General features: G+C 36.5%; 1 protein-coding gene across 1 annotated transcript; it reads right to left on the bottom strand.

Annotated features, from left to right (window-relative positions):
* Positions 1-7,880: 7,880 nt before the first annotated feature.
* LOC129562750 (olfactory receptor 4K14-like) lies at positions 7,881-8,825 on the bottom strand. Its single transcript, XM_088840446.1, has one exon. It carries the CDS (start codon positions 8,817-8,819, stop codon positions 7,881-7,883), a length of 939 nt encoding a protein of 312 aa, XP_088696572.1. The 5' UTR covers positions 8,820-8,825.
* Between the last annotated feature and the right edge of the window lie 16,853 nt (positions 8,826-25,678).

The following is a 25,678-nucleotide window of genomic DNA, read 5'->3' as shown; positions in this document are numbered from 1 at the left end:
ACACAGTCAAAGGCTTTGGCATAGTCAATGAAGCAGAAATAGATGTTTTTCTGAAACTCTCTTTCTTTCTCCATGATCCAGCGGATGTTGGCAATTTGATCTCTGGTGCCTCTGCCTTTTCTAAAACCTGCTTGAACATCTGGGAGTTCACGGTTTACATACTGCTGAAGCCTGGCTTGGAGAATTTTGAGCATGACTTTACTAGCGTGTGAGATGAGTGCAATTGTGCGGTAGTTTGAGCATTCTTTGGCATTGCCTTTCTTTGGGATTGGAATGAAGACTGACCTCTTCCAGTCCTGTGGCCACTGCTGAGTTTTCCAAATCTGCTGGCATATTGAGTGCAGCACTTTCATAGCATCATCTTTCAAGACTTGAAATTGCTCAACTGGAATTCCATCACCTCCACTAGCTTTGTTCGTAGTGATACTTTCTAAGGCCCACTTGACTTCACATTCCAAGATGTCTGGAATATTAGTATCTCTAAAATGGGCATGGTAATTGTATTAATGAGGTAAAAAGTAGGTTTAGTGTTTTCAAGGATACTACATGGATATGCTTCCAACGGAATTCTAAATAATTTTTACTAATGTGTTTGTTAATAGGTATTCCTTTTTCACTGGTATTGGTCTAAATGATATTTATCAATAGGCATTAAAATGTTAGGAGATACTGGTTTTCCTTGAAGATACTTTGCTCTCATATTTTATTAGACATAGATTCCTTTGTTTTCCATATACTTTTTAAACCAAAGTTCTAATAGTTTTCTCTTCTCTTAATGTGATAAGAATTCAAAGTAGAGAGCTCATAATAAATGGCCGGGGGACTCAGTTCATTGAATCATCAAGGGTCCAAGCTTGCTCTGCTCTTCACAGGGTAAGTCAATGACTGAGAGACGAGGTGTTGGGATCAGCAAGAGACTTTATCAGGAGCTAGCTGGCTGACTGAGAAGATGGTGCTAGAGCCTCAAAATAATCATCTTGTCAGGGCCTGGTTGCCTGGTTCTTTTATGGATCAGAGATGGGGTGGGGAGATGAGGAGACAAAGTAATACTCTTCAATCCTTTCAAATGTCCCCCAGAATGCCAAGCCTCAGGCAGGGGAATGTGTTGGTTTCACTTCCTTGTGGTCCTTCACAGGCAAGCAGCTTAGGTTATCTCCTCGAGGCAGTCCATTATTCATGCTTACAAAAGTAGAAAGATGAGGGTTAAAGTTACAGAAGCAGATACAGCATAAATTCAAAATTAACCTTTTCCAGTTACAAGGAGTCACCAAAGAAGTGTTACTAGTCCTGGAGCGGTTCTAAGGAGCACTAACCACAGAGATCGAAGAGGAAAACATTTCTTAAAAGGTTCAATTATAGAGAAAATATTGTTTTCTGAGCTCCTTTTTTTGAGAGGTCAGATTATATGGGCCAGTATAATATAAGTGACTAGCCTGCTAAAATTATCAGCTGTTTTTCTTATATGGGTAAGGCAGAGCACCTCTGCGACGTTACAACAAATCTCCTACTCCCTCTTTCCTCTGACTCTTCATTTCTGTTTTCAATTCAGCAAGTATTTGCTGAACCGCTACAGGTGCCAGCCTTTCCAAAGGGAAGTTAGTATTTCATTCCAAGTTGCTTGAATTGGTTCATATACCTTGATTGTTTCTTGATTTACAGGGAACCTTTTGGGTCTGAACTATGTTTCCCTAGGAACTTGAAGTGTTAGTTGCTCAGTCGTGCCTGACTCTTTGTGATCCTATGGACTATAGCCTGCCAGGCTCCTCTATCCATGAAATTCTCCAGTCAAGAATACTAGAGTTGGAAGCCATTCCCTTCTCCAGTGATTTTCCCAACCCAGGGATTGAAACAAGTTGTCCTGCATTGCAGGCAGATACTTTACCGTCTGAGCCAAACAAGTGGGATACATATATTGGAAGGACAGAGGAGGGGATAAAAAGCCTCCAGTTGACCGGGTCCAGCTTGTCAGTCCAAATGGTGATTAGGTCTTTGTGATGATCTTTCTCAACACCATCATGAAGAGGATGCTATCTTACTATTCAAGTCTTTAAATTGAGATGCAAAAGAGCATTTTATTTTCAAGTGGAAAACATACATAAGAGATTAGGTTTAGGTCCACAGGCATAGAGAAGTTACATTAATTTATGACTCAATTCATTCAACAACTATTACTGTCCACTTGCCTTCCTTTGCCCCAAACGTACACCTATAGTTCAGTTCAGTTCAGTTCAGTTCAGTTCAGTCGCTCAGTCGTGTCCGACTCTCCGCGACCCCATGAATCACAGCGCGCCAGGCCTCCCTGTCCATCACCAACTCCCGGAGTACACTCAAACTCATGTCCACAGAGTCGGTGATGCCATCCAGCCATCTCATTCTCCGTCGTCCCCTTCTCCTCCCGCCCCCAACCTTTCCCAGCATCAGAGTCTTTTCCAGTGAGTCAACTCGTCGCATGAGGTGGCCAAAGTATTGCAGTTTCAGCTTTAGCATCAGTCCCTCCAATGAACATCCAGGATTGATCTCCTTTAGAATGGACTGGTTGGATCTCCTTGCAGTATAAGGGACTCTCAAGAGTCTTCTCCAATACCATAGTTCAAAAGCATCGATTCTTTGGCGATCAGCTTTCTTCACAGTCCAACTCTCACATCCATACATGACCACGGGAAAAACCATTGCCTTGACTAGACGGACCTTGGTCGGCAAAGTAATGTCTCTGCTTTTTAATATACTATCAAGGTTGGTCATAACTTTCCTTCCAAGGAGCAAGCGTCTTTTAATTTCATGGCTGCAATCAGCATCTGCAGTGATTTTGGAGCCCAAAAAAACAAAGTCTGACACTGTTTCCATTGTTTTTCCATCTATTTCCCATGAAGTGATGGGACCAGATGCCATGATCTTTGTTTTCTGAATGTTGAGCTTCAAGCCAACCTTTTCACTCTCCTCTAAATTCCTTATAATGAGTAGAATGAAAATTGAAAATTTGGGCCTGAACATGCAGATGGTTTTTGCATGTTATGTTGGTCGCAACTAGGAGTAAAAGGCTACAGGTTTACAGTCTCAATTTAGTGAAATATTGTGTTTGAATATAACTTAGTTGTGGTTAGTATTTGGGCATCCCAGGTGGTGCTAGTGGCAAAGAACCCACCTGCCAATTCAGGAGACATAAGAGATTCGGGTTCGACCCCTGGGTTTGGAAGAGCCCCTGGAGGAGGGCATGGTAACCCATTCCAGTATTCTTGCCTGGAGAATCCCATGGACAGAGGAGCCTGGTGGGTTACAGTCCATGGGACTGCGAAGAGTTGAACACAACTGAAGCAACTTAGCATGCACATTGTCAGTATTCTGACTATGATCCTGAAAAACACTAATAAGAAATTCTCCCATTTGGAAGAAATGCAAGCAGTGTATTTGGTTGTCCGCTTTGTTTGGCTAGAAGCATGTATATATACTGATTCATGAAAAGTTATTAATGGTTCTGTTAGATGGTCAGAGCTTAAAGTAAATAGAATTGGAAGACTGGTGGCAAAGAATTCCTGGGGGAGAATTGGTGGTAATTGATCTCTCAGAAGAGGCACAGATTATGAAAAATCTGTGTCTCATGTATTCTTACCAAAGGGTATACATTATAGAGGAAACTTTAGTAGCAGACTAATAAATTCTATAAATGCTAACCTATTTTTCCAGCCACCTCCGGTGCTTTCTAAATGGGATTTTGTACAAAATAACCATGGTCAGAAATCATGTATTGCTAAACACTGCATTTGATCAAGTTTATTTTATAGCAAAGCAATTAGCAACAATGGTTATAGATCATAACATGTACTTGCTGCTCCTGCTGTTAAGTCGCTTCAGTCATGTCCAACTCTATGTGACCCCATAGACGGCAGCCCACCAGGCTCCGCCGTCCCTGGGATTCTCCAGGCAAGAACACTGGAGTGGGTTGCCATTCCCTTCTCCAATGTGTGAAAGTGAAGTCGCTCAGTCGTGTCTGACTCTTAGCGACCCCATGGACTGCAGCCCACCAGGCTCCTCCATCCATGGGATTTTCCAGGCAAGAGTACTGGAGTGGGGTGCCATTGTCTTTGCGGAACATGTACTTAATCACCCATAAATAGCTGATCTAATAAATAGTAGAATGGCATACTAAAGACTTCCTGATGAGTCTTTTGGGAGATAATATGTTCATTCTCTGATTCTGGAATCAAAATGTGGAAGTGATAGTTAATCCTTACACTGTGATGCTTCATAACCCACTCACAAAATTTTTGCTTCCCACCTACCACTTTGAACGCTTCCACCAGAGTAAATAGTATCTTCACTAACTTGGAAGTTAAGACTGACTACTGTCCATTTAAGTTTGGCTAGAGAATGTATAAAATATGCATCCCTCTGATTAATATCTGTGAGGATGAATATAAAAGAAACCAGTGAGAATTAAGGAGAATTTGCCTTTGTGACAAGTGTATGAAAAATAATGTCAGATAGTATGAAAATGACTGTAATGTTTGAGTTGAGAGCATGTGATACTTGCATTTGTTGTGGCAAATTATATTACAAGACAATATAAGTTTCCTTTTTTCATCCTATCCCCTTCTATCTTCAGAATATTAGAAAATTCATACAAATTGTACTTAAGAGGTTTATTTTTTAAGGACTGAGAGAAGTAAAAAGATACCCATTATAATAGGCAGGGTAAAAGGTGCTTTAAAAATACAGAGATGACAATGCAGCAAATGAATGGGCATACCCATGAGAAAAAACTGAGGCGACCACCCGAAATAGAGACTGCCATGCGGTTGGCTCTTGGTCCTTTGGCTCCACCTCTGTGCAGGCATGTTCTTGGTGATGTTTCTTTCATTCCTAACTTTCACTCCATGATAAAATTAGCTTGCAAATCATATTACTCCCAATATTTTTTATACAGTTATATTGATAGAGACACTCTAATATTTTATTCTGGGCGTAATTTATTCTTTTACTCTCAGGAATAGTTTTCTATTGTACTGTGTAGTGTCATATAATAAATGAATAATTTTTTAAATCAGATTGACCTTTGAACCCTTAAGTGAAGAAAAAATTAAATTGTACTATCTTGAGGAACTGTATTTCATATTTCTGAGTCTCATTTTCTTATCCATAGTTTGGGAATAATAGTACATTTATATAATAAACATAGCAGTGGTATAGAGCAGGCATTCAAGGATGATAAGTACTATTTTTTTTGCTAAAATTGTTTTAATTTTTTCACTTTAGTTGAAGCATAGTTGATTTATAATATTATACAGTATTAGTTTTAGGGATACAGCAAAGTGATTCAGCTGTATATGTGTATATATATATATATACACTCAGTATATGTATTCAGCTATTATAGGTTATTACAAGATATTGAATATAATTCCATGTGACATACATAAATCCCTGTTGCTTATCTATTTTATGTATAGTACTTTGTATCTGCCAATTCCATTCTCCTCAATTATCCCTAATCCCATCCTTTCTCCTTTGGTAACCCTAAGTATGTTTCTTTTGAGAGTCTGTTTCTGTTTTGTGTATAGATTCATTTATATTATTTTTATATTCTACACATTTCTACACAGAAGTAATAGCATATAATATTTTTCTTTCTCTGTATGACTGATTTCACTTAGTATGATTTTCTCTATATTCAACTACCTTGTTAAAAATGAAAATGTTTCATTCTTTTTTGTATCTGAGTAATATAAGAAAGCTGATCGCCGAAGAATCGATGCTTCTGAACTGTGGTGTTGGAGAAGACTCTTGAGAGTCCCTTATACTGCAAGGAGATCCAACCAGTCCATTCTGGAGGAGATCAATCCTGGATGTTCATTGGAGGGACTGATGCTAAAGCTGAAACTCCAATACTTTGGCCACCTCATGAGACGAGTTGACTCACTGGAAAAGACTCTGATGCTGGGAAAGGTTGGGGGCGGGAGGAGAAGGGGACGACAGAGAATGAGATGGCTGGATGGCATCACCGACTCTGTGGACATGAGTTTGAGTGTACTCCGGGAGTTGGTGATGGACAGGGAGGCCTGGCGTGCTGTGATTCATGGGGTCGTGGAGAGTCGGACACGACTGAGCGACTGAACTGAACTGAACTGAATATTCCAGTAAGTGTGTGTGTGTGTGTGCATGTATCACATCTTCTTAAATCAATCTTCTGTTGATGAGCAGTTGATTTGTTTCCATGTCTTGGCTATTGTAAATAATTCCTATGAACATTGGGGTTTATGTATCTTTTCAAATTCGAGTTTTCATGTTTTATGGATATATGGCCAGGAGTGGGATTGCTTTACATTTATTTCTAGGCTCTCTATTTTGTTCCATTGACCTATAGGTCTATTTTGTGCCAATACCATGCTGTTTTGATACTGTAGCTTTATAGTATAGTCTGAATCCTAGAAGGGCTATGTCTCCAGCTTTGTTCTTTTTCTTCAGGATTGCTTGGCAACTCTGGTTCTTTTGTAGTTCCAAAAAATTTTTAGGATTGTTTATTCTAGTTCAGTGAAGAATGCTATGAATGTTTTGAAAAGTATCACAGTAAATTTGTAGGTTGCTTTGGGTAGTATAGCCATTTTAACAGCATTAATTCTTCCAGTCTATGAGCATGAGATATCTTTCTATTCCTTTGAATAAGTTTCAGTTTCCTTTATCAGTGTTTTATAGTTCTCAGCATACACATTTTTCACCTCAGTTAAAATTATTCCTAGGTTTTTTTGTGTTTTTTTGGTATTTTACTTTTGACAATATTTTAAATGGAATTTTTGTTTTTGCTTTCATTTTCTGATACTTCATTGCTATGTAAGTGCATCACTTTTATTCTGCCATTTTTCTATTTTTGTGTCCATATAAAGAGAAATGAAATTTCTATATGTACCATATTTTTGTTTTAGGACTTTTATTATTGATTCTTACAACTGAATTTTAATTTACTTAATTTATACCTCTAAAGGAAAGTAAATTTTATTTATTATTTAAAATTTTTAGGAATATTTAATTCATGAAAAAAGACTGTACTTAAATACGCCATGATTGATAAATGGTATTGATATTTGAATAAAAAATATCCTTTTATATATAAATTAAAATATGTTTCTAAAATATTGATTACAAATATTAAGTACTGCAGTTTCAAGAATTAACCAGGTAAGGCATAGCCCCTACCATTAAGGAATTTACAATTTCAGGACTTTTAAACCAATGGTTAATATAATTCAAAGTATAAATGTTAATCCTTGAGACTAAGATAATCAAAGGAAATATTATTTGGGTTTTTTTCTTTTATTGAGTTAATGGAAACCAAACACAGAATAGCTTCTTCTATTATTTTAGTGTCCACTGTCATTCCCTAGTACTGTACCACTGTTATTCTCTCTTTATTTTTCTCCTACTGCTTTCCATTAGTATTTGGGTAGAGAGTGAAGCTAAACAGTAATTCAGTTGACAAGATGTCAAGTGAAAAGTCTGAGGGAAAGAGTTAGTGTTACAGAAACACCTTCCAAATGGAATTAGGAGAAAATTCTAAAGAAGTTTATTAAGATGCTATCCATCAGAATGGATGTATAGCTTGGTTGAATGAATTTTAGCTTCTCACTTAATACAGTTAAAGGCATAGGAAAGCTGATTAGATAATTCAGTCACAAAGAAGAACCATTTGTGTTGAATGTTAGGGAAACATTCTGTGGTGTTCTACTGGTTGATTAGTAAATGTTGAAATTCCATGAACTTTATTAACCCTATTCCTGTTCTTAGAGACAGGCATAAAATGTAGATATAAATTGAATGCCTAGAATTTTCAACCTCTTTTGTAAGGTCAGTATATTGTCAATTTGAACTGCTTCCAGTGAGGTTTCTGGGCATTAAATATTTCCCTTGGGATGTAGGTAGTAGCTTCTGAATCTCTTCAGAGCAGTGTTTATCTCTTTATTTCTCAGGGTATAAATGGCTGGATTTAGGAGAGGTGTAATAACAGAGTAAAACACAGCAAGAAATTTGTCCACCCAGGTGATGCTGAGTGGCCACACATAGATGAAGATGCAGGGCCCGAAGAAGAGCAACACCACTGTGATGTGGGCAGTGCAGGTAGAGAGTGCCCTGGATGCACCAGCTTTAGAGCTTTGGCGAACAGTAAGAAGAATATACGTGTAGGATATCAACAAAACTATAAAGCAGGTCATGGCTGGAACCCCACTGTCAGCATTCATTAATATTCCCAAGTTATAAGAGTCTATGCAGGCAAGCTTGATTACCAGTGGTATGTCACAGAAGAAACTGTCAATTTCCCTGGGGCCACAGAAAGGCAATTGCACAATCACTGCCATTTGACTCATGGCATGCACAAAGCCAGTGGTCCAGGAAGTCGCCACAAGCCCAATGCACTTTTGAAGGTTCATTATCGTTGAATAGTGAAGTGGCTTGCAGATAGCCACATAGCGGTCATAGGCCATTACTACCAATAGCACCATCTCACCCCCTCCAAAAAAATGCACAAAGAGGACCTGACACATGCAGCCTCCAAAGGAAATAGTCTTGTTCTCTCTGACAAAGTCTGTAATCATCTTAGGAGTGGTCACTGAGCAAAGCCACATATCAACAAAGGAAAGGTTGGCCAATGAGAAGTACATGGGAGAATGCAGATGGGGGTCAGTGGTGATTAAGATTATGGTGGCAATGTTTCCAAATACAATGATCAGGTAAAGCATAAAAAATATCAGTAAGAGTAAGACCTGCATAGTCCATGAGTGACAAAGTCCCAGAAGCACAAATTCTGACACTACAGACAGATTTCCTGCATCCATTTAATTCAGCACGTCCTCTAAAATAACCAGGAGAAAAAGACAGATTTTTCAGTTAGTGGGATGGGAAAGAATACTTAATCTTTAGAAACTGGTTGAAATTCTATCTCAATGAAGTTTAAATTCATAGAAAATTAGCATCTATACCTGAAAGTGAATATCTAATTGGGAAGACAGATATTGGGAAAATACTCATAGTATTATGACCAAAAGAGAAGTAAAGGCCTAAAATTTGCTTTCCAAGACAGACTTCTTATAAATGATTAATTAAGAAGACATTCCCACAAAGAAGTGAGAAAGGTGGATAGCAAAATGAAAGGCTGAGAAAAGATTGTAGTGTCACCTAGAAACTAGTTTCAGTCTGCTTCCCCAGTGAAAAGAATCTGAGTGCAGGACCAGCGACTGTTACACTGTAATAACTATGATTTGAGTAGTCTGCTTAGGAAGATGATGGTGAACTGATGCTGAAGTCCAGAACAAATGCCAGAGCACAAAATTACAGTTTCTCTCTGTTATGCATACTGATTTCTTTAAGCCTCTTTTGAGTGTCTTCTATAAGACATCATTCAATTAAATTTTTACCTTATTTCTCTGTATTGTATATGGGAACAATCTTTAGGAGAAAAGCCGTATAATAAATACCAGGCATGATAATTCACATGCAAAACCAAGCACATAATTTATCATTGTTTAAGATCACAAGTCAATAGAATTCATTTAGTTAACTAAATCTATTAGAAAAAATGTCTGGAGAATTATGTGAGAAAAGGAGGTTAACTCAGACTCAGGTTCTGTTTTGATGACATCTGAATGAACGTTCCCTATAACTCGAGCTTATGAATAAAAAATATTTACTTTCAATTATATCAGTAGATGGTAAGAAACCCCTAGGTTTTGAAATATTACTGTAAATGTATAAAAATATTTTCTAAGATTACAATAAGCTACAGACATGTGTAAGCAAAGTATGTCTTTGTTAGCACTGAATGAACATGAAGTTAAAACTTCAGAGATCATCAATTACTGACCTCTAAATAGAATAAAGATATAGCTTATATTAATCCTTAAGTACGTTAAGAATTCCTCTCAAGCTGAATGGTGGAAATATAACTGTGTATCTCAAGTGAAAGTGAAAGTCGCTCAGTCTTGTCTGACTCTTTGCTACTCCAAAGACTATACAGTCCATGGAATTCTCCAGGCCAGAATACTGGAGTGGGTTGCCATTTCCTTCTCCAGGGGATCTTCCTGACCCAGGTATCGAACTCAGGTCTCCTGCATTTCAGGCAGACGCTTTACCCTCTGAGCCACCAGGGAAGCCCCCCAATCTAATAGACTTGTCTTCAAATCAGAAAACATACAGAAATTACTTAAAGTTATCTGGTATTCAGCATATGTTTAATAAATACTAGTTATTCCCCCTCCTTATTGATTAAAATGTAACTTAAAACTCTGCAGTTTCCAAAGATTTCAAATAACAATCTTAGTTAACTGCCAACCACCTTTTGTAACCAAAATATATAAAGTAAATTTTATTTAAAATAATAACTGATTACATTTTCTTTAAATTACATTAAGCAACATTATAAGATGTGGATGCAAAGGAAATATCAAGAAGCAAGAATTGCTTCTTGCTTTCCATGAGCTTAACAAGTTTTTCACTTTTGACATCTGCTTCTATAGGTTAAAGCATCTGCCTGCAATGCGGGAGACCTGGGTTTGATCCCTGGGTCGGGAAGATTCCCTGGAGAAGGAAATGGCAACCCACTGCAGTATTCTTGCCTGGAGAATCCCATGGATGGATGAGCCTGGTGGGCTACAGTCCACAGGGTCGCAAAGAGTCAGACACGACTGAGAGATTTCACTTCACTTCACTTCACTTTTCACTTTCTATCTAGGAAGTGTTTCGTATTTTAAGAAAGCCTTCAAGAGAATAGTACATTTTTTTTTTAGAGTACCTTTGAATCCTGTAACTTAGGGTCAGTTTTCACAGGAAGAGGTAGTTATAACTTCGGGATTAGTGAAAATGAAAAAAATAGGGAAAGGAGACAAATTGAGTTACTTTTTCTAGAGTAGTAAAATACAGCTAAGTATGTTTCATCCCCATCTAGACACAAGGACCTCCTATTATTTTTTTTTATAATAGCAATTCTAAAACTGTGATTATCAACAGTTTTAATTTTACAAAGAGAAACTTGGACACAGAGAATTTAACAGAGTGTCTGAGGTATACACTAGGGAAAGTACACAGGGAAATTGTCCAAGTTCCTTTCTCTACCTAAAGCTGCCCTCTTTTCTTCCTAAGGTTATGAGTTTTACTCCTGTTGAATCCTATTAACCCTACAGTAACTTAGTATTGCATCACTTCTCACTGGGTATAGAATTATTTTTTCTTCTATCTTTATACTGAAAATTACCTTATTATGTAGTACTTTCTCTGATATAAAACTCTTATCTTTTAAATGGGAAGGACCACTTAGCCAGGATAGCTGGAAGTTGCTCATAATCAAGTAGTTGTTATAATATTCAAATAACTGTGATCTCTCGAAGCAGACTTGAGAGCACCTCTGAGGCATGGCATTATGATGGTATGTACACTGTTATTAAAGAGACCATGAAAATTCCAGTAGGATAACTGATTATCTCTTTAAAGGTCAGAAGCTAAACAAGTCATACTTAACTCTAAGCATAGTGGGCATGCATGAAAACAGATACATAGAAATATTTTTTAAATTATTTTAAGGAAGAAAGTTCTAAAGAATATGAGATAACTTAGTAAGACCAGATTTCTCTAAGACCAGATTACTTTTTACTCTTCTCTTCTGATATATGCTTGAGATAACATCCACTATGGAGTGGAAACAGTATCTGTGGGAGAAATTTCCCTCAGCCTGACATATATTCACCACTGGAAGGAATCCCTTGGGTGAAGTTTTCCTATTACCTGTTCTGGACAGAACAAGAATCATGAAAACAATTTACATTATTATTATTAATAATTTACATCTCTTAAGGACAATTTTGTTAAGAGCAGTAACTTTTGCATATTTTGGAAATCGGAACTGGGAGTCAAGAAAAATCACACATAAAGCAGCCAAGAATAGTGAAGTTTTAAAATTGCTTTTTATTTAACCTGCAAGTACTAAGATGTGTTCTGCAGTCTTAATCTCTAACTAGATCTAAATAATCAGATGCAATTAAAATTTAACTCAAGTTTTAAGAAACCGTATCCTGACTAGTGTGTGATATGTGACCACCAATAGAAAATCCTCATGTGATGGCAAGATTACTTGTCTGTTTAGAAAATAGTCAAAGAAGATTTGATACCTATCTTTTTCAAACTATCTAAAAACTTGGAGAGGGAAAATTCTCCAAACACGTTAATGAAACCAGCATTACTTTGATACCAAAACCAGACAAGGACATCACACACACACAAATTATAGGCCAATAACATTGATGTACATAGATGCAAAATTCCTGAACAAAATTTTAGCAACTGAATCCAACAATTAATTAATTTAATCATATATCACAATCTAGTATTATTTATTCCAGAAATGTAAAGATGTTTCAGTATTCACAAATCTATCAATGTGATTTATCACAAAAACAAAAAGAGGAATAAAAATCAGATGATTATCTGAACTGAAGCAGAAATGCATTTGACAAAATCCACCATCCATTAACCATAAAAACTCTGAACAAAATTTGAAATATTTTCCTCTAAGATCAGGAACAGAACAAGGATGACCAGTCTCACCACTTTTGTTTAATATAGTATTGGAAGTTCTAGCCATAGCAGTTAGGCAATAAAAGAAAGTCATCAAAATCTGAAGAGGGCTTCCCTGATAACTCAGTTGGTAAAGAATCTGCCTGCAATGCAGGAGACCCTGGGTTGATTCCTGGGTTCGGAAGACCTGCTGGAGAAGGGATAGGCTACCCAATCCAGTCTTTTTGGGCTTCCCTTGTGGCTCACTGATAAAGAATCTGCCTGCAATGCAGGAGACCCAAGTTCAATTCCTGGGTAGGGAAGATCCTCTGGAGAAAGAAAGCAACCCACTCCAGTATTCTTACCTGGAGAATCCCATGGACGGAGAAGCCTGGCAGGCTACAGTCCATGGGGTCACAAGAGTCAGACACGACTTAGTGACTAAACCAACCAACCAAAATCCAAAGAGAAGATGTAAAAATGTCACTATTTAAAGATCACATGGTATTATATATAAAGAACTCTAAAGACTTGACCAAAAAACTGTAAAAACTAATAATTTAGTAAAATCAGAGTACAAAATTAATTTACAGAAGTCTGTTGCAGTTGTACACACTAATATCAAACTGTCAGGAAGGTAAATTAAGAAAGCACACCCATTAAAAATTTCATCAAAAAGAATTTAAAAACCTAAGAATAAATATAATCACAGAGGTTAAAGTTCTATGTAGTGAAAACTATAAGACACTGATGAAAACAATTAGAAGATACAAATTAAAAAGATGTTTTGTGTTCATGGATTGGAAGAATTAATATTGTTAAAATGTTCTTGCTACCCAAGGAATCTACAGATTCAGTGCAATCCCTATCAAAATTCTAAAGGTATATTTCACAGAACTACAACAAATAACGATAAAATTTGTATAAATCAAAAACAATCCTCAATAGCCAAAACAACCCTGAGAAATAAGAATAAAGCTGGAGGTATCATACTGTCTGATTTTAACTATCAAGCTATAGTAATCAAAATATTTTGGTACTGGCATAAAAACGGACACACAAGATTAGTAAAACAGAGGCGAGAGTCCAGAAATAAACCCACATGAATATAAACAATTTTTTGCAAGAGGAATGGTCTTACACTGAAGAAAAATAGACTTCAATACATGGTGTTGGGAAAATTGGACAGGCACATGTGATAAATAAAACTGGATCATTATCTTTCACCAGTCACAAAAATTAACACAAAATGGATTAAAGAGATGAGTGTAAGACCTGAAACCATAAAATTCCTAGAAGAAAGCATAGGCCATAAGAACACTGACATCAGTTTTATTGATGTTTTTGTGCATGTGACTTCTGATGCAAGAGCTGCAAAAGCAAAAACAAACAAATGAAACTACAATAGCTAGAATGCTTCTGCACAGCAAGGAAAACTATAAACAAATTTAAAAGAGAATCTAAGAAACTCCAATACTTTGGCTACCTCATGCGACGAGTTGACTCACTGGAAAAGACTCTAATGCTGGGAGGAGTTGGGGGCAGGAGGAGACGGGGACGACAGAGAATGAGATGGCTGGATGGCATCACCGACTCGATGGACATGAGTTTGGGTGAACTCCGGGAGTTGGTGATGGACAGGGAGGCCTGGCGTGCTGTGATTCATGGGGTCGCAAAGAGTCGGACACGACTGAGCGACTGAAATGAACTGAACTGAACTGAACTGAAGAAGTGGGAGAAGATGTTTCTAAATCACATATCTGACAGGTGGTTACAAAATATATAAAATCATACAACTTAACAAGCAAACTGATTTAAAAATGAGTAGAGGGTCTGAATAGACATTTTTCCAAAGAAGACAGCAAATACATGAAAAAATATTCAATACCACTAATTCTTGAGGAAATGCAAATCAAAACCATAATGAGATATTGCTTCACACATGTTAGAATGACTATTGTTGAAAAGAAAGAAATAACAAAAGTTGGAGTGGGTGTGACAAAAATGGAGTCCTTGTACATTATTGGTAGGACTATAAATTAGTGCAGCTACTATGGAAGAAATATCGAGACTCCTCTAAAAATTAAGAATAGAGCTAACATATGAAACAACAATTCCATTTTGAATATTTATCCAAAGAAAACCAAAAAACTAACTTGAAAATGTGTATGCACCCCTATATTCACTGTCCCCTTATTTACAATATCCAAGATACAGAAACTAGTGCCCATCAGTGGACGAATGGATGAAGGACACGTGGAGTATGTACACAATGGAGTATTACCCGGCTCTAAAAGAGAGTGAGTTCTGTCATTTGTGACAACATGGATGGACCTTGAAGGTTTTATGCCAAATGAAATCAGATGAAGATGACAAATACTGCCTGATTTCAGTAATGTGAGATCTGGGACAACAAAGCAAACACAAACTCATAAGTAAATAAATAAATACATAAAAATAAATAGAAGTAACCTGAAAAACTCTAAATTTACTGGGCCATTTAAAATGTAATATACACTTGAAATTAATATATTAATAATATTGTAAGTCAACTATACATCAATAAATTTAGAAAAATAAGTGAAGTAGCTCAGTCGTGTCCAACTCTTTGCATCCCCATGAACTGTAGCCTACCAGGATCTTCCGTCCATGGGATTTTCGAGGCAAGAGTACTGGAGTGAGTTGCCATTACCTTCTCCAGGGATCTTCCTGACCCAGGGATTGAACCCGGGTGTCCTGCATTGTAGGTAGACGCTTTACCATCTGAGCCACCAGTGAAATCCTTAGAAAAATAAAATATGCAATATTCAGTTCAATTCAGTTCAGTTCAGTTCAGTCACTCAGTCGTGTCCGACTCTTTGCAACCCCATGAATCACAGCACACCAGGCCTCCCTGTCCATCACCAACTCCCGGAGTTCATTCAAACTCATGTCCACCGAGTTGATGATGCCATCCAGCCATCTCATTCTCTGTCGTGCCCTTCTCCTCACACCCCCAACCCTCCCAGCATCAGAGTCTTTTCCAGTGAGTCAACTCGTCGCATGAGGTGGCCAAAGTATTGGAGTTTCAGTTTTAACATCAGTCCTTCCAATGAACACCCAGGATTGATCTCCTTTAGAATGGACTGGTTGGATCTCCTTGCAGTCCAAGGGACTCTCAAGAGTCTTCTCCAGCACCACAGTTCAATATATTACTGAGTGTTTTAACACTGATTTAAGTTCATCATGAAAATAATTGCATTCATTGTGTAAAAAAATTTTTAATGCCATTATATAAAAAATTTTACACCAAGCATGGTTTATCCTATATTATTTTATAGGATACTTATAGCTTACATTTTACAAAACATCTATGATCCATAATGAGTTAGTGTTTGTGAAAGATGTAAGGTCTATATTTAGATTCTTGGGATTTTTGCATGTGGATATCTAGTTGTTCCTGCACTAACGAGATCTTTGGTGTATTATATTGTGCTTGTTTCTTTGTCAACTGATTGACAAACTTGCCTACGTATGTCTATTTCTTGGCCTTTTATACCATGACATATATATTTCCATTCTTTAGCCAATATCACACTGCCTTGATTGCCGTAGCTTTAAATTAAAGTCTAGTAATGTCAGTCCTCTGACCTTGTTGTTCTTCTTCATCCTTTCATTTTTAATCCATATCTTTATATTTAAAGTGTGTTTGACATGTAATATATGGTTACATCAATATTCATTAGAGATATTGGTCTGTAGTTTATTTTGTGTTATTTTTGTGTTGCTTTTGTACCAGAGTAAAATTATTCCCTACTCCTCTATTTTCTGGAAAAGTTTGTTGAGAATTGGAATTATTTATTATTTAAATATTTGGTAGAATGCACCAAGGCAATGGCACCCAACTCCAGTACTCTTGCCTGGAAAATCCCATGGACGGAGGAGCCTGGTAGGCTGCAATCCATGGGGTCGCGAAGAGTCAGACACGACTGAAGTGACTTGGCAGCCGAATGCACAAATGAAGCCATTAGGGCCTGGATTTTTCATTTTAGTAAGTTTTATAATTCCTAATTCTGTTCTTTTTTCTTTATGTCTTCAATTCTCTATTTCTTCTTGTTTTTTTTTTTAGGTATTTGCTCATTCCATGTAAAATATCTAATTTATTGGCATATTGTTTTCAATAGTATTCTTTTTAATTCCTCAGCATATGGATAGATCACAATTTGCTTATTGAGTCATTTCAAGTATTGATATTATGAACTGAATGCTATAAACATTTGCAAAGCCATTGTGTGGAACAAGAGACAATAATTGATTCCTTTCAGAATGTAATAACACTGGATAGCAGTTCCTGCAGATTCTGGAACTCCAGCTAGAACCCCAAATTTCCAGGTGCAGTTTCTTACAGTTAGACCTGCTTTTCAGTTACACAAATTGAGCTTCTAGGTCTTTTTTAACAGTTTTTCTCTACCTTTTCTTCTATCTTTTCCTAGTTTCCACACCCACTGGACACTAATTCCATACGGCTTTGGTCTCAGCAGGTTGTCGTGGAATAAATGAGATAAACCAACTCATGATATGATTTGTATGACTAAAACCAAACAAATATGTTACTGTTTGTAATTTTGTATACTTAAGTACTTTTTTTTTAAAGAAATGGTTTTATCAATAAAAGAATGACAAAAATAGTTGAATTTTAGGATGTGTGGCAAGTAATAATGAGTGAACATTTTGGGGAAAATACTCTTCCAGGCACTATTGAACTTTACCAAATGTATGTATACTTGTGTGTGGACTGTGTATAAAGCTGTCCCTATGCTTCCTCTCTGAAGATGGGTAAGACCATCTTTTGTGGATTTGTCAAATACAGCTCTGATCCTCGTAGGATACAGTGAGTTCTCTAAATGCCATGGCTTCTTTCCTACTTTCAGATAGTTGTGAGTGACCAAGAAAATCTTTCATATGTCTCTACCTGCTTTTTGCATATTTATCTTTGGACTGGGAGAAAAGTAGTGGAGACATTGAAGTGTGTGCATTTATGATAGAATAAATATGTTATTTTATGTCATACTGCTTCTGTTTCAGTTATCATTCACAAACTTTTGATTTGCTCTCTGAGGTGGGAATATTTCTTTATTTTTTCAGTGGAACAAAAGGAAACAATCTCTAAAGAATTTAGAATTTATAAGAAATGCATTCTGAGGTAGACTGATCATAGTATGAAGACTTATCCATTGTAATAGTTGTTTAGTTCTCAACTTTTGCCATTTGTAAACAAAATATTTGCCCATTGTTGTGTTTTTCAGGTTATTTGTTTTCAGTGAGTGAATACACAGGATTGTTTTCCTACTTCTTTTTGTCTCTGTAACCAGAGTTGCTACCAATGACTGAAATGTCTTCCTTAAAATTGCAAGGTCTTCTATAATTATAAAATTCTAGTTTTTTGTATTATGGCCAAGTGATACATAAAAATGACCTACCCAAACATGTATTGATCTTTTATCACCAGGACTCCACCCTGCTAAAAAACACACTTGGTATAGTATAAAAATACCACTTGCTATAGCTGCTGGTTTTCCTCTAGTGTAGCAGTGCTATATACTAACAGAAAGGACTCAATTCAAGCTGTCAATAAATCTATTCGAATGCACAGCTAGAGAAGCTACATTGAGCTGTGTTTTATTATTGGGAATTAGTAGTGATGTGATGGTATCCAAATGGCATTACATTAATTCTCTATAAAAATAACACACATGATTAACGGATTATCAGTTCAGTTCAGTCCTCAGTTGTGTCTGACTCTTCACGACCCCATGGACCACAGCACTCCAGGCTTCCCTGTCCATCACCAACTCCCAGAGTTTATTCAAACTCATCTCCATTGAGTTGGTGATGCCATCCAACCATCTCATCCTCTGTCGTCCCCTTCTCCAACTGCCTTCAATCTCTCCCAGCATCAGGGTCTTTTCAAATGAGTTAGCTCTTTGCATCAGGTGGCCAAAGTATTGGAGTTTCAGCTTCAACATCAGTCCTTCCAATAAACACGCAGGACTAATCTCCTTTAGGATAGACTGGTTGGATCTCCTTGCAGTCCAAGGGACTCTCAAGAGTCTTCTCCAACACCACAGTTCAAAAGCATCAATTCTTCGGCGATCAGCTTTCTTCACATTCCAACTCTCACATCCATACATGACCACGGGAAAGACCATAGCCTTGACTAGACGGACCTTTGTTGGCAAAGTAATGTCTCTGCTTTTTAATATGCTGTCTAGATTGGTCATAACTTTCCTTATAAGGAGTAAGCATCTTTTAATTTCATGGCTGCAATCAGCATCTGCAGTGATTTTGGAGCCCAGAAAAATAAAGTCAGGCACTGTTTCCACTGTTTCCCTGTCTATTTCCTATGAAGTGATGGGACCGGATGCCATGATCTTAGTTTTCTGAATGTTGAGCTTTAAGCCAATTTTTTCACTCTCCTCTCTCACTTTCATCAAGAGGTTCTTTAGTTTCTCTTCTCTTTCTGCCATAAGGGTGGTATCATCTGCATATCTGAGGTTATTGATATTTCTCCTGGCAATCTTGATTCCAGCTTGTGCTTCCTCCAACCCAGCATTTCTCATGATGTACTCTGCATGTAAGTTAAATAAGCAGGGTGACAATATACAGTCTTGTCATACTCCTTTTCCTATTTGGAACCAGTCTGTTGTTCCATGTCCAGTTCTTCCTGATCTGCATACAGGTTTCTCAAGAGGCAGGTCAGGTGGTCTGATATTCCCATCTCTTGAAGAATTTTCCACAGTTTATTGTGATCCACAGTCAAAGGCTCTGGCATAGTCATTAAAGCAGAAATAGATGCTTTTCCAGAACTCTCTTGCTTTTTTGAAGATCCAACAGATGTTGGCAATTTGATCTCTGGTTCCTCTGCCTTTTCTAAAACCAGCTTGAACATCTGGAAGTTCATGGTTCATGTATTGCTGAAGCCTGGCTTGGAGAATTTTGAGCATTAATTTACTAGTGTGTGAGATGAGTGCAACTGTGCGGTAGTTTGAGCAATCTTTGGCATTGCCTTTCTTTGGGATTGCAATGAAAACTGACCTTTTCCAGTCCTGTGGCCACTGCTGAGTTTTCCAAATTTGCTGATATATTGAGTGCAACACTTTCACAGCATCATCTTTCAGGATTTGAAATAGCTCAACTGAAATCACACCCATAATATCATTTTTCAGGATATCTGGAAAATAGTTATTTTCCAGGATGTCTGAACCATAGCTACTCTATTTTAACTTTTAATTGTAAAAAAAAAAATTTTTTTTAATAGCCAAAGCTTTCAGATTAGACGCTGTGACCTAAGGTAGAACTTAATGCTCCTATAATACATTTTTGCTTCTGTACATTGCTTGCTGCTCGTAAAACCAAAGTTGCTCCATTTTAAGATAAGGTGGTTTTTAAGTAAAGATTCCTAAAATTGTTTTAAAAAGAAAATTAAAGAATCACTTCAAAATATTTCTTATGTTCCCTTTCACTTTGAGAAGAGTGTTTTACCCACCAGGGAAACAAGGATATGATCATTCAATGTACACTTTATCACAGTTGCCAAATCATTATGGATACCTATAGCACCTACAATGTTCTTTGAGTGGCTGGATTTCTTTAGTCATTAATGTTTTAGATGCTAAGGAAGCCATGAAAATGTGAGACTCCAAAAATTTAATGAAATCTGAGGTTTTTAGTTGACACTTCCACAATCCATGCACTAGGTGGGGATGTGAGAAAATTACACTTATATTTACAAGTTGTGAATAATCGACATGGGTCTTAGGTTGGTTTTGGTTAAAAGAGGACAGAAACTTTCCTGATCTTTAGAATAATGTCTAATAAATTCAGGTATTCATTTTATTTTCTTTGTCATTTAAATTACAAATGCTCTGGATGCATTTATTGCTTTGTGCACATTTGTTTACAGTATCAGCAGCTTTATGAAACTCTGTATTATGTTGCAATCAGAAAATGAAAGTAGACTCATTGGAAAATGTCAAATAGAAAATATAGAGCCTTTTTAACCTGGGGAGGCTTTGATTGTGAAATGTGATGGAAAATAAGATATTAAACATACCTTATGTTAATCAGTTAAAAAAAAATGAAATAGCTCAACTGGAATTCCATCACCTCCACTAGCTTTGTTCATAGTGATGCTTCCTAAGGCCAACTTGACTTCACATTCCAGGATGTCTGGTTCTTGGTGAGTGATCACACCATTGTGATTATCTGGGTTGTGAAGATCTTTTTTGTACAGTTCTTCTGTGTATTCTTGCCACCTCTGCAGAGATTTACTTTGCCAACAAATATTCATATATTCAAACCTATCCAGTAGTCATGTATGAATGTGATTGTTGGATCATAAAGAAGGCTGAGTACCAAAGAATTGATGCTTTTGAATTGTGGTTCTTCTAGAAGACTCTTGCGAGTCCTTTAGATAGCAAGGGGATCAAACCAGTCGATCCTAAAGGAAATCAACTCTGAATATCCGTTGGAAGGATTGATGCTGAGGCTGAAATTCTGATACTCAGCCACCTCATACGAAGATCCAACTCATTGGAAAAGACTCTAATTCTGGGAAAGATTGAGGGCAGAGGGAGAAAGGGGCAGCAGAGTATGAGATGGTTGGGTGGCATCACTGACTCAATGGACATGAGTTTGAGCAAACTCCAGGAGATTGTGAAGGACAAGGAAGCCTAGCACGCTGCAGTTCATGGGGTTGCAAAGAGTTGGACATGACAGCGACTGAACAACAGCAACAAGCATATACTTAGCTACCACATGTTTGTGTTTCTTCCTGTTTTTTCTTGTAATTGATTTCAAGTTACATAATATGGTGTTCAGAAAATATGCTTGATATGATTTCAATCTTCTTAAATTTACTGAGGTTGCTTTTTTGCCTAACATGTGACTTATTCTGAAGAATGTTTCATGCGCACTTGAAAAGACTATACTCTGTTGTATTGGGGTGGAATCTTCGGGATATATATATCTATTAAGTTCATCTGGTACATGATACTTGTTGTTTTTCAGTCATTATGTCATGTCCAACTCTTTGCAACCCCATGGACTATAGTGTGCCAGGTACCTCTGTCCTCCACTATCTCCCAGAGTTTGCTCAAATTCATGTCCATTGAGTTGGTGATGCTATCTAAGCATCTCATCCTCTTCCATCCCTACTCCTTTTGCCTTCAATCTTTCCCAGGATCAGGGTCTTTTCCAATGAGACAACTCTTTACATCAGATGGACAAAGAATTGCAGCTTCAGCAACATTAAGAATTAACGACTACTTTATCCAGACTCAGGCTTTCCTGGTTGCTAAGATGGTCAAGAATTTGCCTGTGATGCAGGAGACCTGAGTTGATCCCTGGGCTGAGATGATGCCCTGGAGAAGGGAATGGCAACCCACTCCAGTATTCTTGCCTGGAGAATTCCATGGATGTAGCAGCCTGGTGGGCTACTGTCGATGGGTCACAAAGAATCAGATACGACTGAGCGACTAACACACACATATCCAGACAAGAGTTTGGTGTGGGGTGTGGAAAAATAAGTGAAGAAGATTAAGTGGTACAAACTTTCAATTATAAAGTAGAGAAGTCAGGAGAATTTGATTAAAACTTGCGAAATATATCCAAAAATATTGTAACAACTTTGTATGCTGACATGTTTGCTAGACTTATTGTGGTGGTCAATATTTAATCTGCATAAATGTAAAAAATCACTATTTTGTACACCTTAAATTAACATAATATTCTATATCAACTATACTTCACTTAGAAAAAGAGAAAAATAAAAAAAGCATTGAAAATGTTAATTAAGTCCATTATTATAACTGATTAAATGAGTGAGGATAATTATCTCAAACTGTGCAGAGAAATTTTATGAATTAAATATTCATTTATTATTAAAATATTACAAATCTATTAATATAAGAGATATATCTTAATTTCAAAAAAGTATCATCCATGATGGTATTTTAGAAACAAGCATTATATATTTAGGAGGAAAAAATGCTTCTCTTCAGCACTGTACTGGTGGTTCCAACCCATTCAATATGAAAGAATCCAGAAAACAATAACTTGGTCTGGAAAAGATCAGGAAAAGCTTGCTATTTGTTTTCTATGTACCCCTTCATGGATCATAGCCTTGTCATGGCAAAGGGACTTGCATAACTTAGTGAAGCAATGAGCCATGCTGTGCAGGACCACTCAAGATGATGGTCACAGTGAAGAGCTCTGACAAAATGGGGTCCACTAGAGGCTTGGGACTTTAAGAGGAATCTATACACAAAATACAAATGAATGGTAGAAAATTTTAACAAATTTAATGAATGTACAATGAATATATGAAAATTTGCTGTTTTTCTACATGAGTAATGACCTACTAAAATATAGAGCAAAAGATATTTCTATTTAATAGCTTGAAAATATAATACCTGATAACAAATCAAGCAAATCAAAATCACTAAAAAGAAAAGAATAAAATGTAACTAGGTAAAGTGATATACTAAGTTTATGGATTAAAATAATCAAAATCATAAAATTATCTATTCTTTCCAAATTAATCTATAAATTCTATCCAGTTTTAATTGATATCCTAAGATTGTTACTGTCTAATTTGACAACATATCCTAAAATCGTCTGTAAGAGTTAAGTGACAAGAAGAACTTAGATATTCTTAAAGTAGCATACCTGGAGAGTATAGATTAATTGTGCTAAGTACCAACCATATTTAAGAATTTGTTTTGTTGTATCTGAGAAATAACATGACTAATGGACAGAATGATAGAGTCCAGGAACAGAGCCAAGCATAGATGAATGTTTGATATATAGCGAAGATGACATTAAAATCAGTAAGGAAAATCTATTCAATAAATCATATTTAGATGATCACTTATATCCATTTAAAATAAATTATATTCCTTTAATATAGCAATACAAAATTTAATTTCTTGTTGGATTAAATAACTGTGAAAAATAAATGTTTAAAATAATAAAGAAGTGTAAAGACAATAAAATATTTTTGGAGATTAATTATGAAACATGTACTATAGAGGAGACAAAAGCTTTAAATAAAGAAAATAAATTGATAAAGGTAACAATTAAATTTTGTGTATGTATAAACATCACAAACTTTTCATATCATCTATAGGAGTGAAGGCATTTTCAGTTTATATATTTTTTTTGTATAAAAATGATAGCATCTCCAAAGATTTAGGTGAAGTATGAACTAAAAAGATGAAAGAGCATGTCCAGTAAATACTCAAATTGTTGCCCAAATTCACTATTAGCCAAGAAAATGCAATAAGCGTTTTAAAATTAAAATTTAACATTTTATTTTATAATTTTTTTTATCCACCTAAATGGAAAGAAAACACAGCAATTTGCAAAATTTGATATTGATAAGTCATGGAGAAATTAGGACCCTTGGTAGAGTATAAACATCTACAACTTAGGAAGAAATTCTGTAATTTCTAGTAAAGTTAGAAGGTTTATACCTTACAATTCAATACTTCCAGTTCTAGGTAAATATCCTACAAAAATTACCACATGTGCACAAAAAACATATATATATATATGAGCATGTATACCTGTATATATATATTCAGTTGAGACACTATAATAGTAAATAATTAGATAATTCTAAACTTTTTTCAAGGGGAAAGGGAAATACATTTTAGAATACCCACAAGAAGAAGACTATAGTCATTAATATGAATAAACTAAATTCAACAAGTGCGGTGAGAAAGCTAGATATACACATATAAAAATGATGTTGGATTTTTAACCTTTCACCATACACCAAAATTAAATCCAAATGAATTAAATACCTAAATGTAATACCTGAAACTACTGAACTTGAAGAAGAAAATATAGGAGATTTTAAAGATGTTGAATTTGGCATTAAAATTTGAATTTTGTTGAATAGGACAGCAAAACATAGCAAAAGCAAAAATCACACAAAGTTATATCAAAGTTAAAAACTTCTCCAATCAAGAGAGTGAAAAGGCAAACTACAAAATGGAAGAAAATGTTTGCAAATAATATATATAAAGAGTTAATATATAGAATATATAAAGATCTTGTCAGTTCAGTTCAGTTCAGTCGCTCAGTCGTGTCCGACTCTCCGCGACCCCATGAATCACAGCACACCAGGCCTCCCTGTCCATCACCAGCTCCTGGAGTTCACTCAAACTCATGTCCACAGAGTCGGCGATGCCATCCAGCCATCTCATTCTCAGTCGTCCCCTTCTCCTCCCGCCCCCAACCTTTCCTAGCATTAGAGTCTTTTCCAGTGAGTCAACTCTTCGCATGAGGTGGCCAAAGTATCGCAGTTTCAGCTTTAGCATCAGTCCTTCCAATGAACACCCAGGATTGATCTCCTTTAGAATGGACTGGTTGGATCTCCTTGCAGTCCAAGGGACTCTCAAGAGTCTTCTCCAACACCACAGTTCAAAAGCATCGATTCTTCGGCGATCATCTTTCTTCACAGTCCAACTCTCACATCCATACATGACCACGGGAAAAACCATAGCCTTGACTAGACGGACCTTGGTTGGCAAAGTAATGTCTCTGCTTTTTAATATACTGTCAAGGTTGGTCATAACTTTCCTTCCAAGGAGTAAGCGTCTTTTAATTTCATGGCTGCAATCAGCATCTGCAGTGATTTTGGAGCCCAAAAATATAAAGTCTGACACTGTTTCCACTGTTTTTCCATCTATTTCCCGTGAAGTAATCTTGTACAACATAACAATTTGAAACCAAATAACCCATTGAAAAATAGCCAAAGGACTTGAATAGACATTGATTCAAAGAAAATATACAATAGTCAGTAAGCATGTGAAAAAGATGTTCATCATTAATCATCAGGAAAATGTAAATCAAAATCACATTGAGATATTACCCCACAACTGTTAGGATGGCTTCTATCAAGACAAAAACCAATAAATAACAAGTGCTGATGAGGATGTGGACATTCAGAGAAATGGAAAGCCTTTGCATTGTTCAGTTCAGTTCAGTTCAGTCACTCAGTTGTGTCCAACTGTTTGTGACCCCATGAATTGCAGGACGCCAGGCCTCCCTGTCCATCACCATCTCCTGGAGTTCACTCAACCTCATATCCATTGAGTCAGTGATG

This window comes from Moschus berezovskii, chromosome 9 (genome assembly GCF_049115385.1).
Source record: "Moschus berezovskii isolate FMDL1 chromosome 9, NW_MosBer_1.0, whole genome shotgun sequence".
NCBI lineage: Eukaryota > Metazoa > Chordata > Mammalia > Artiodactyla > Moschidae > Moschus > Moschus berezovskii.
Note: the sequence above shows the minus strand (reverse complement) of the source record. Positions and strands in the feature narration are given on the sequence as shown.

Coding starts and splice junctions, on each gene's coding strand:
- LOC129562750 (XM_088840446.1), bottom strand. CDS start 8,819: ATGGATGCAGGAAATCTGTCTGTAGTGTCAGAATTTGTGCTTCTGGGA.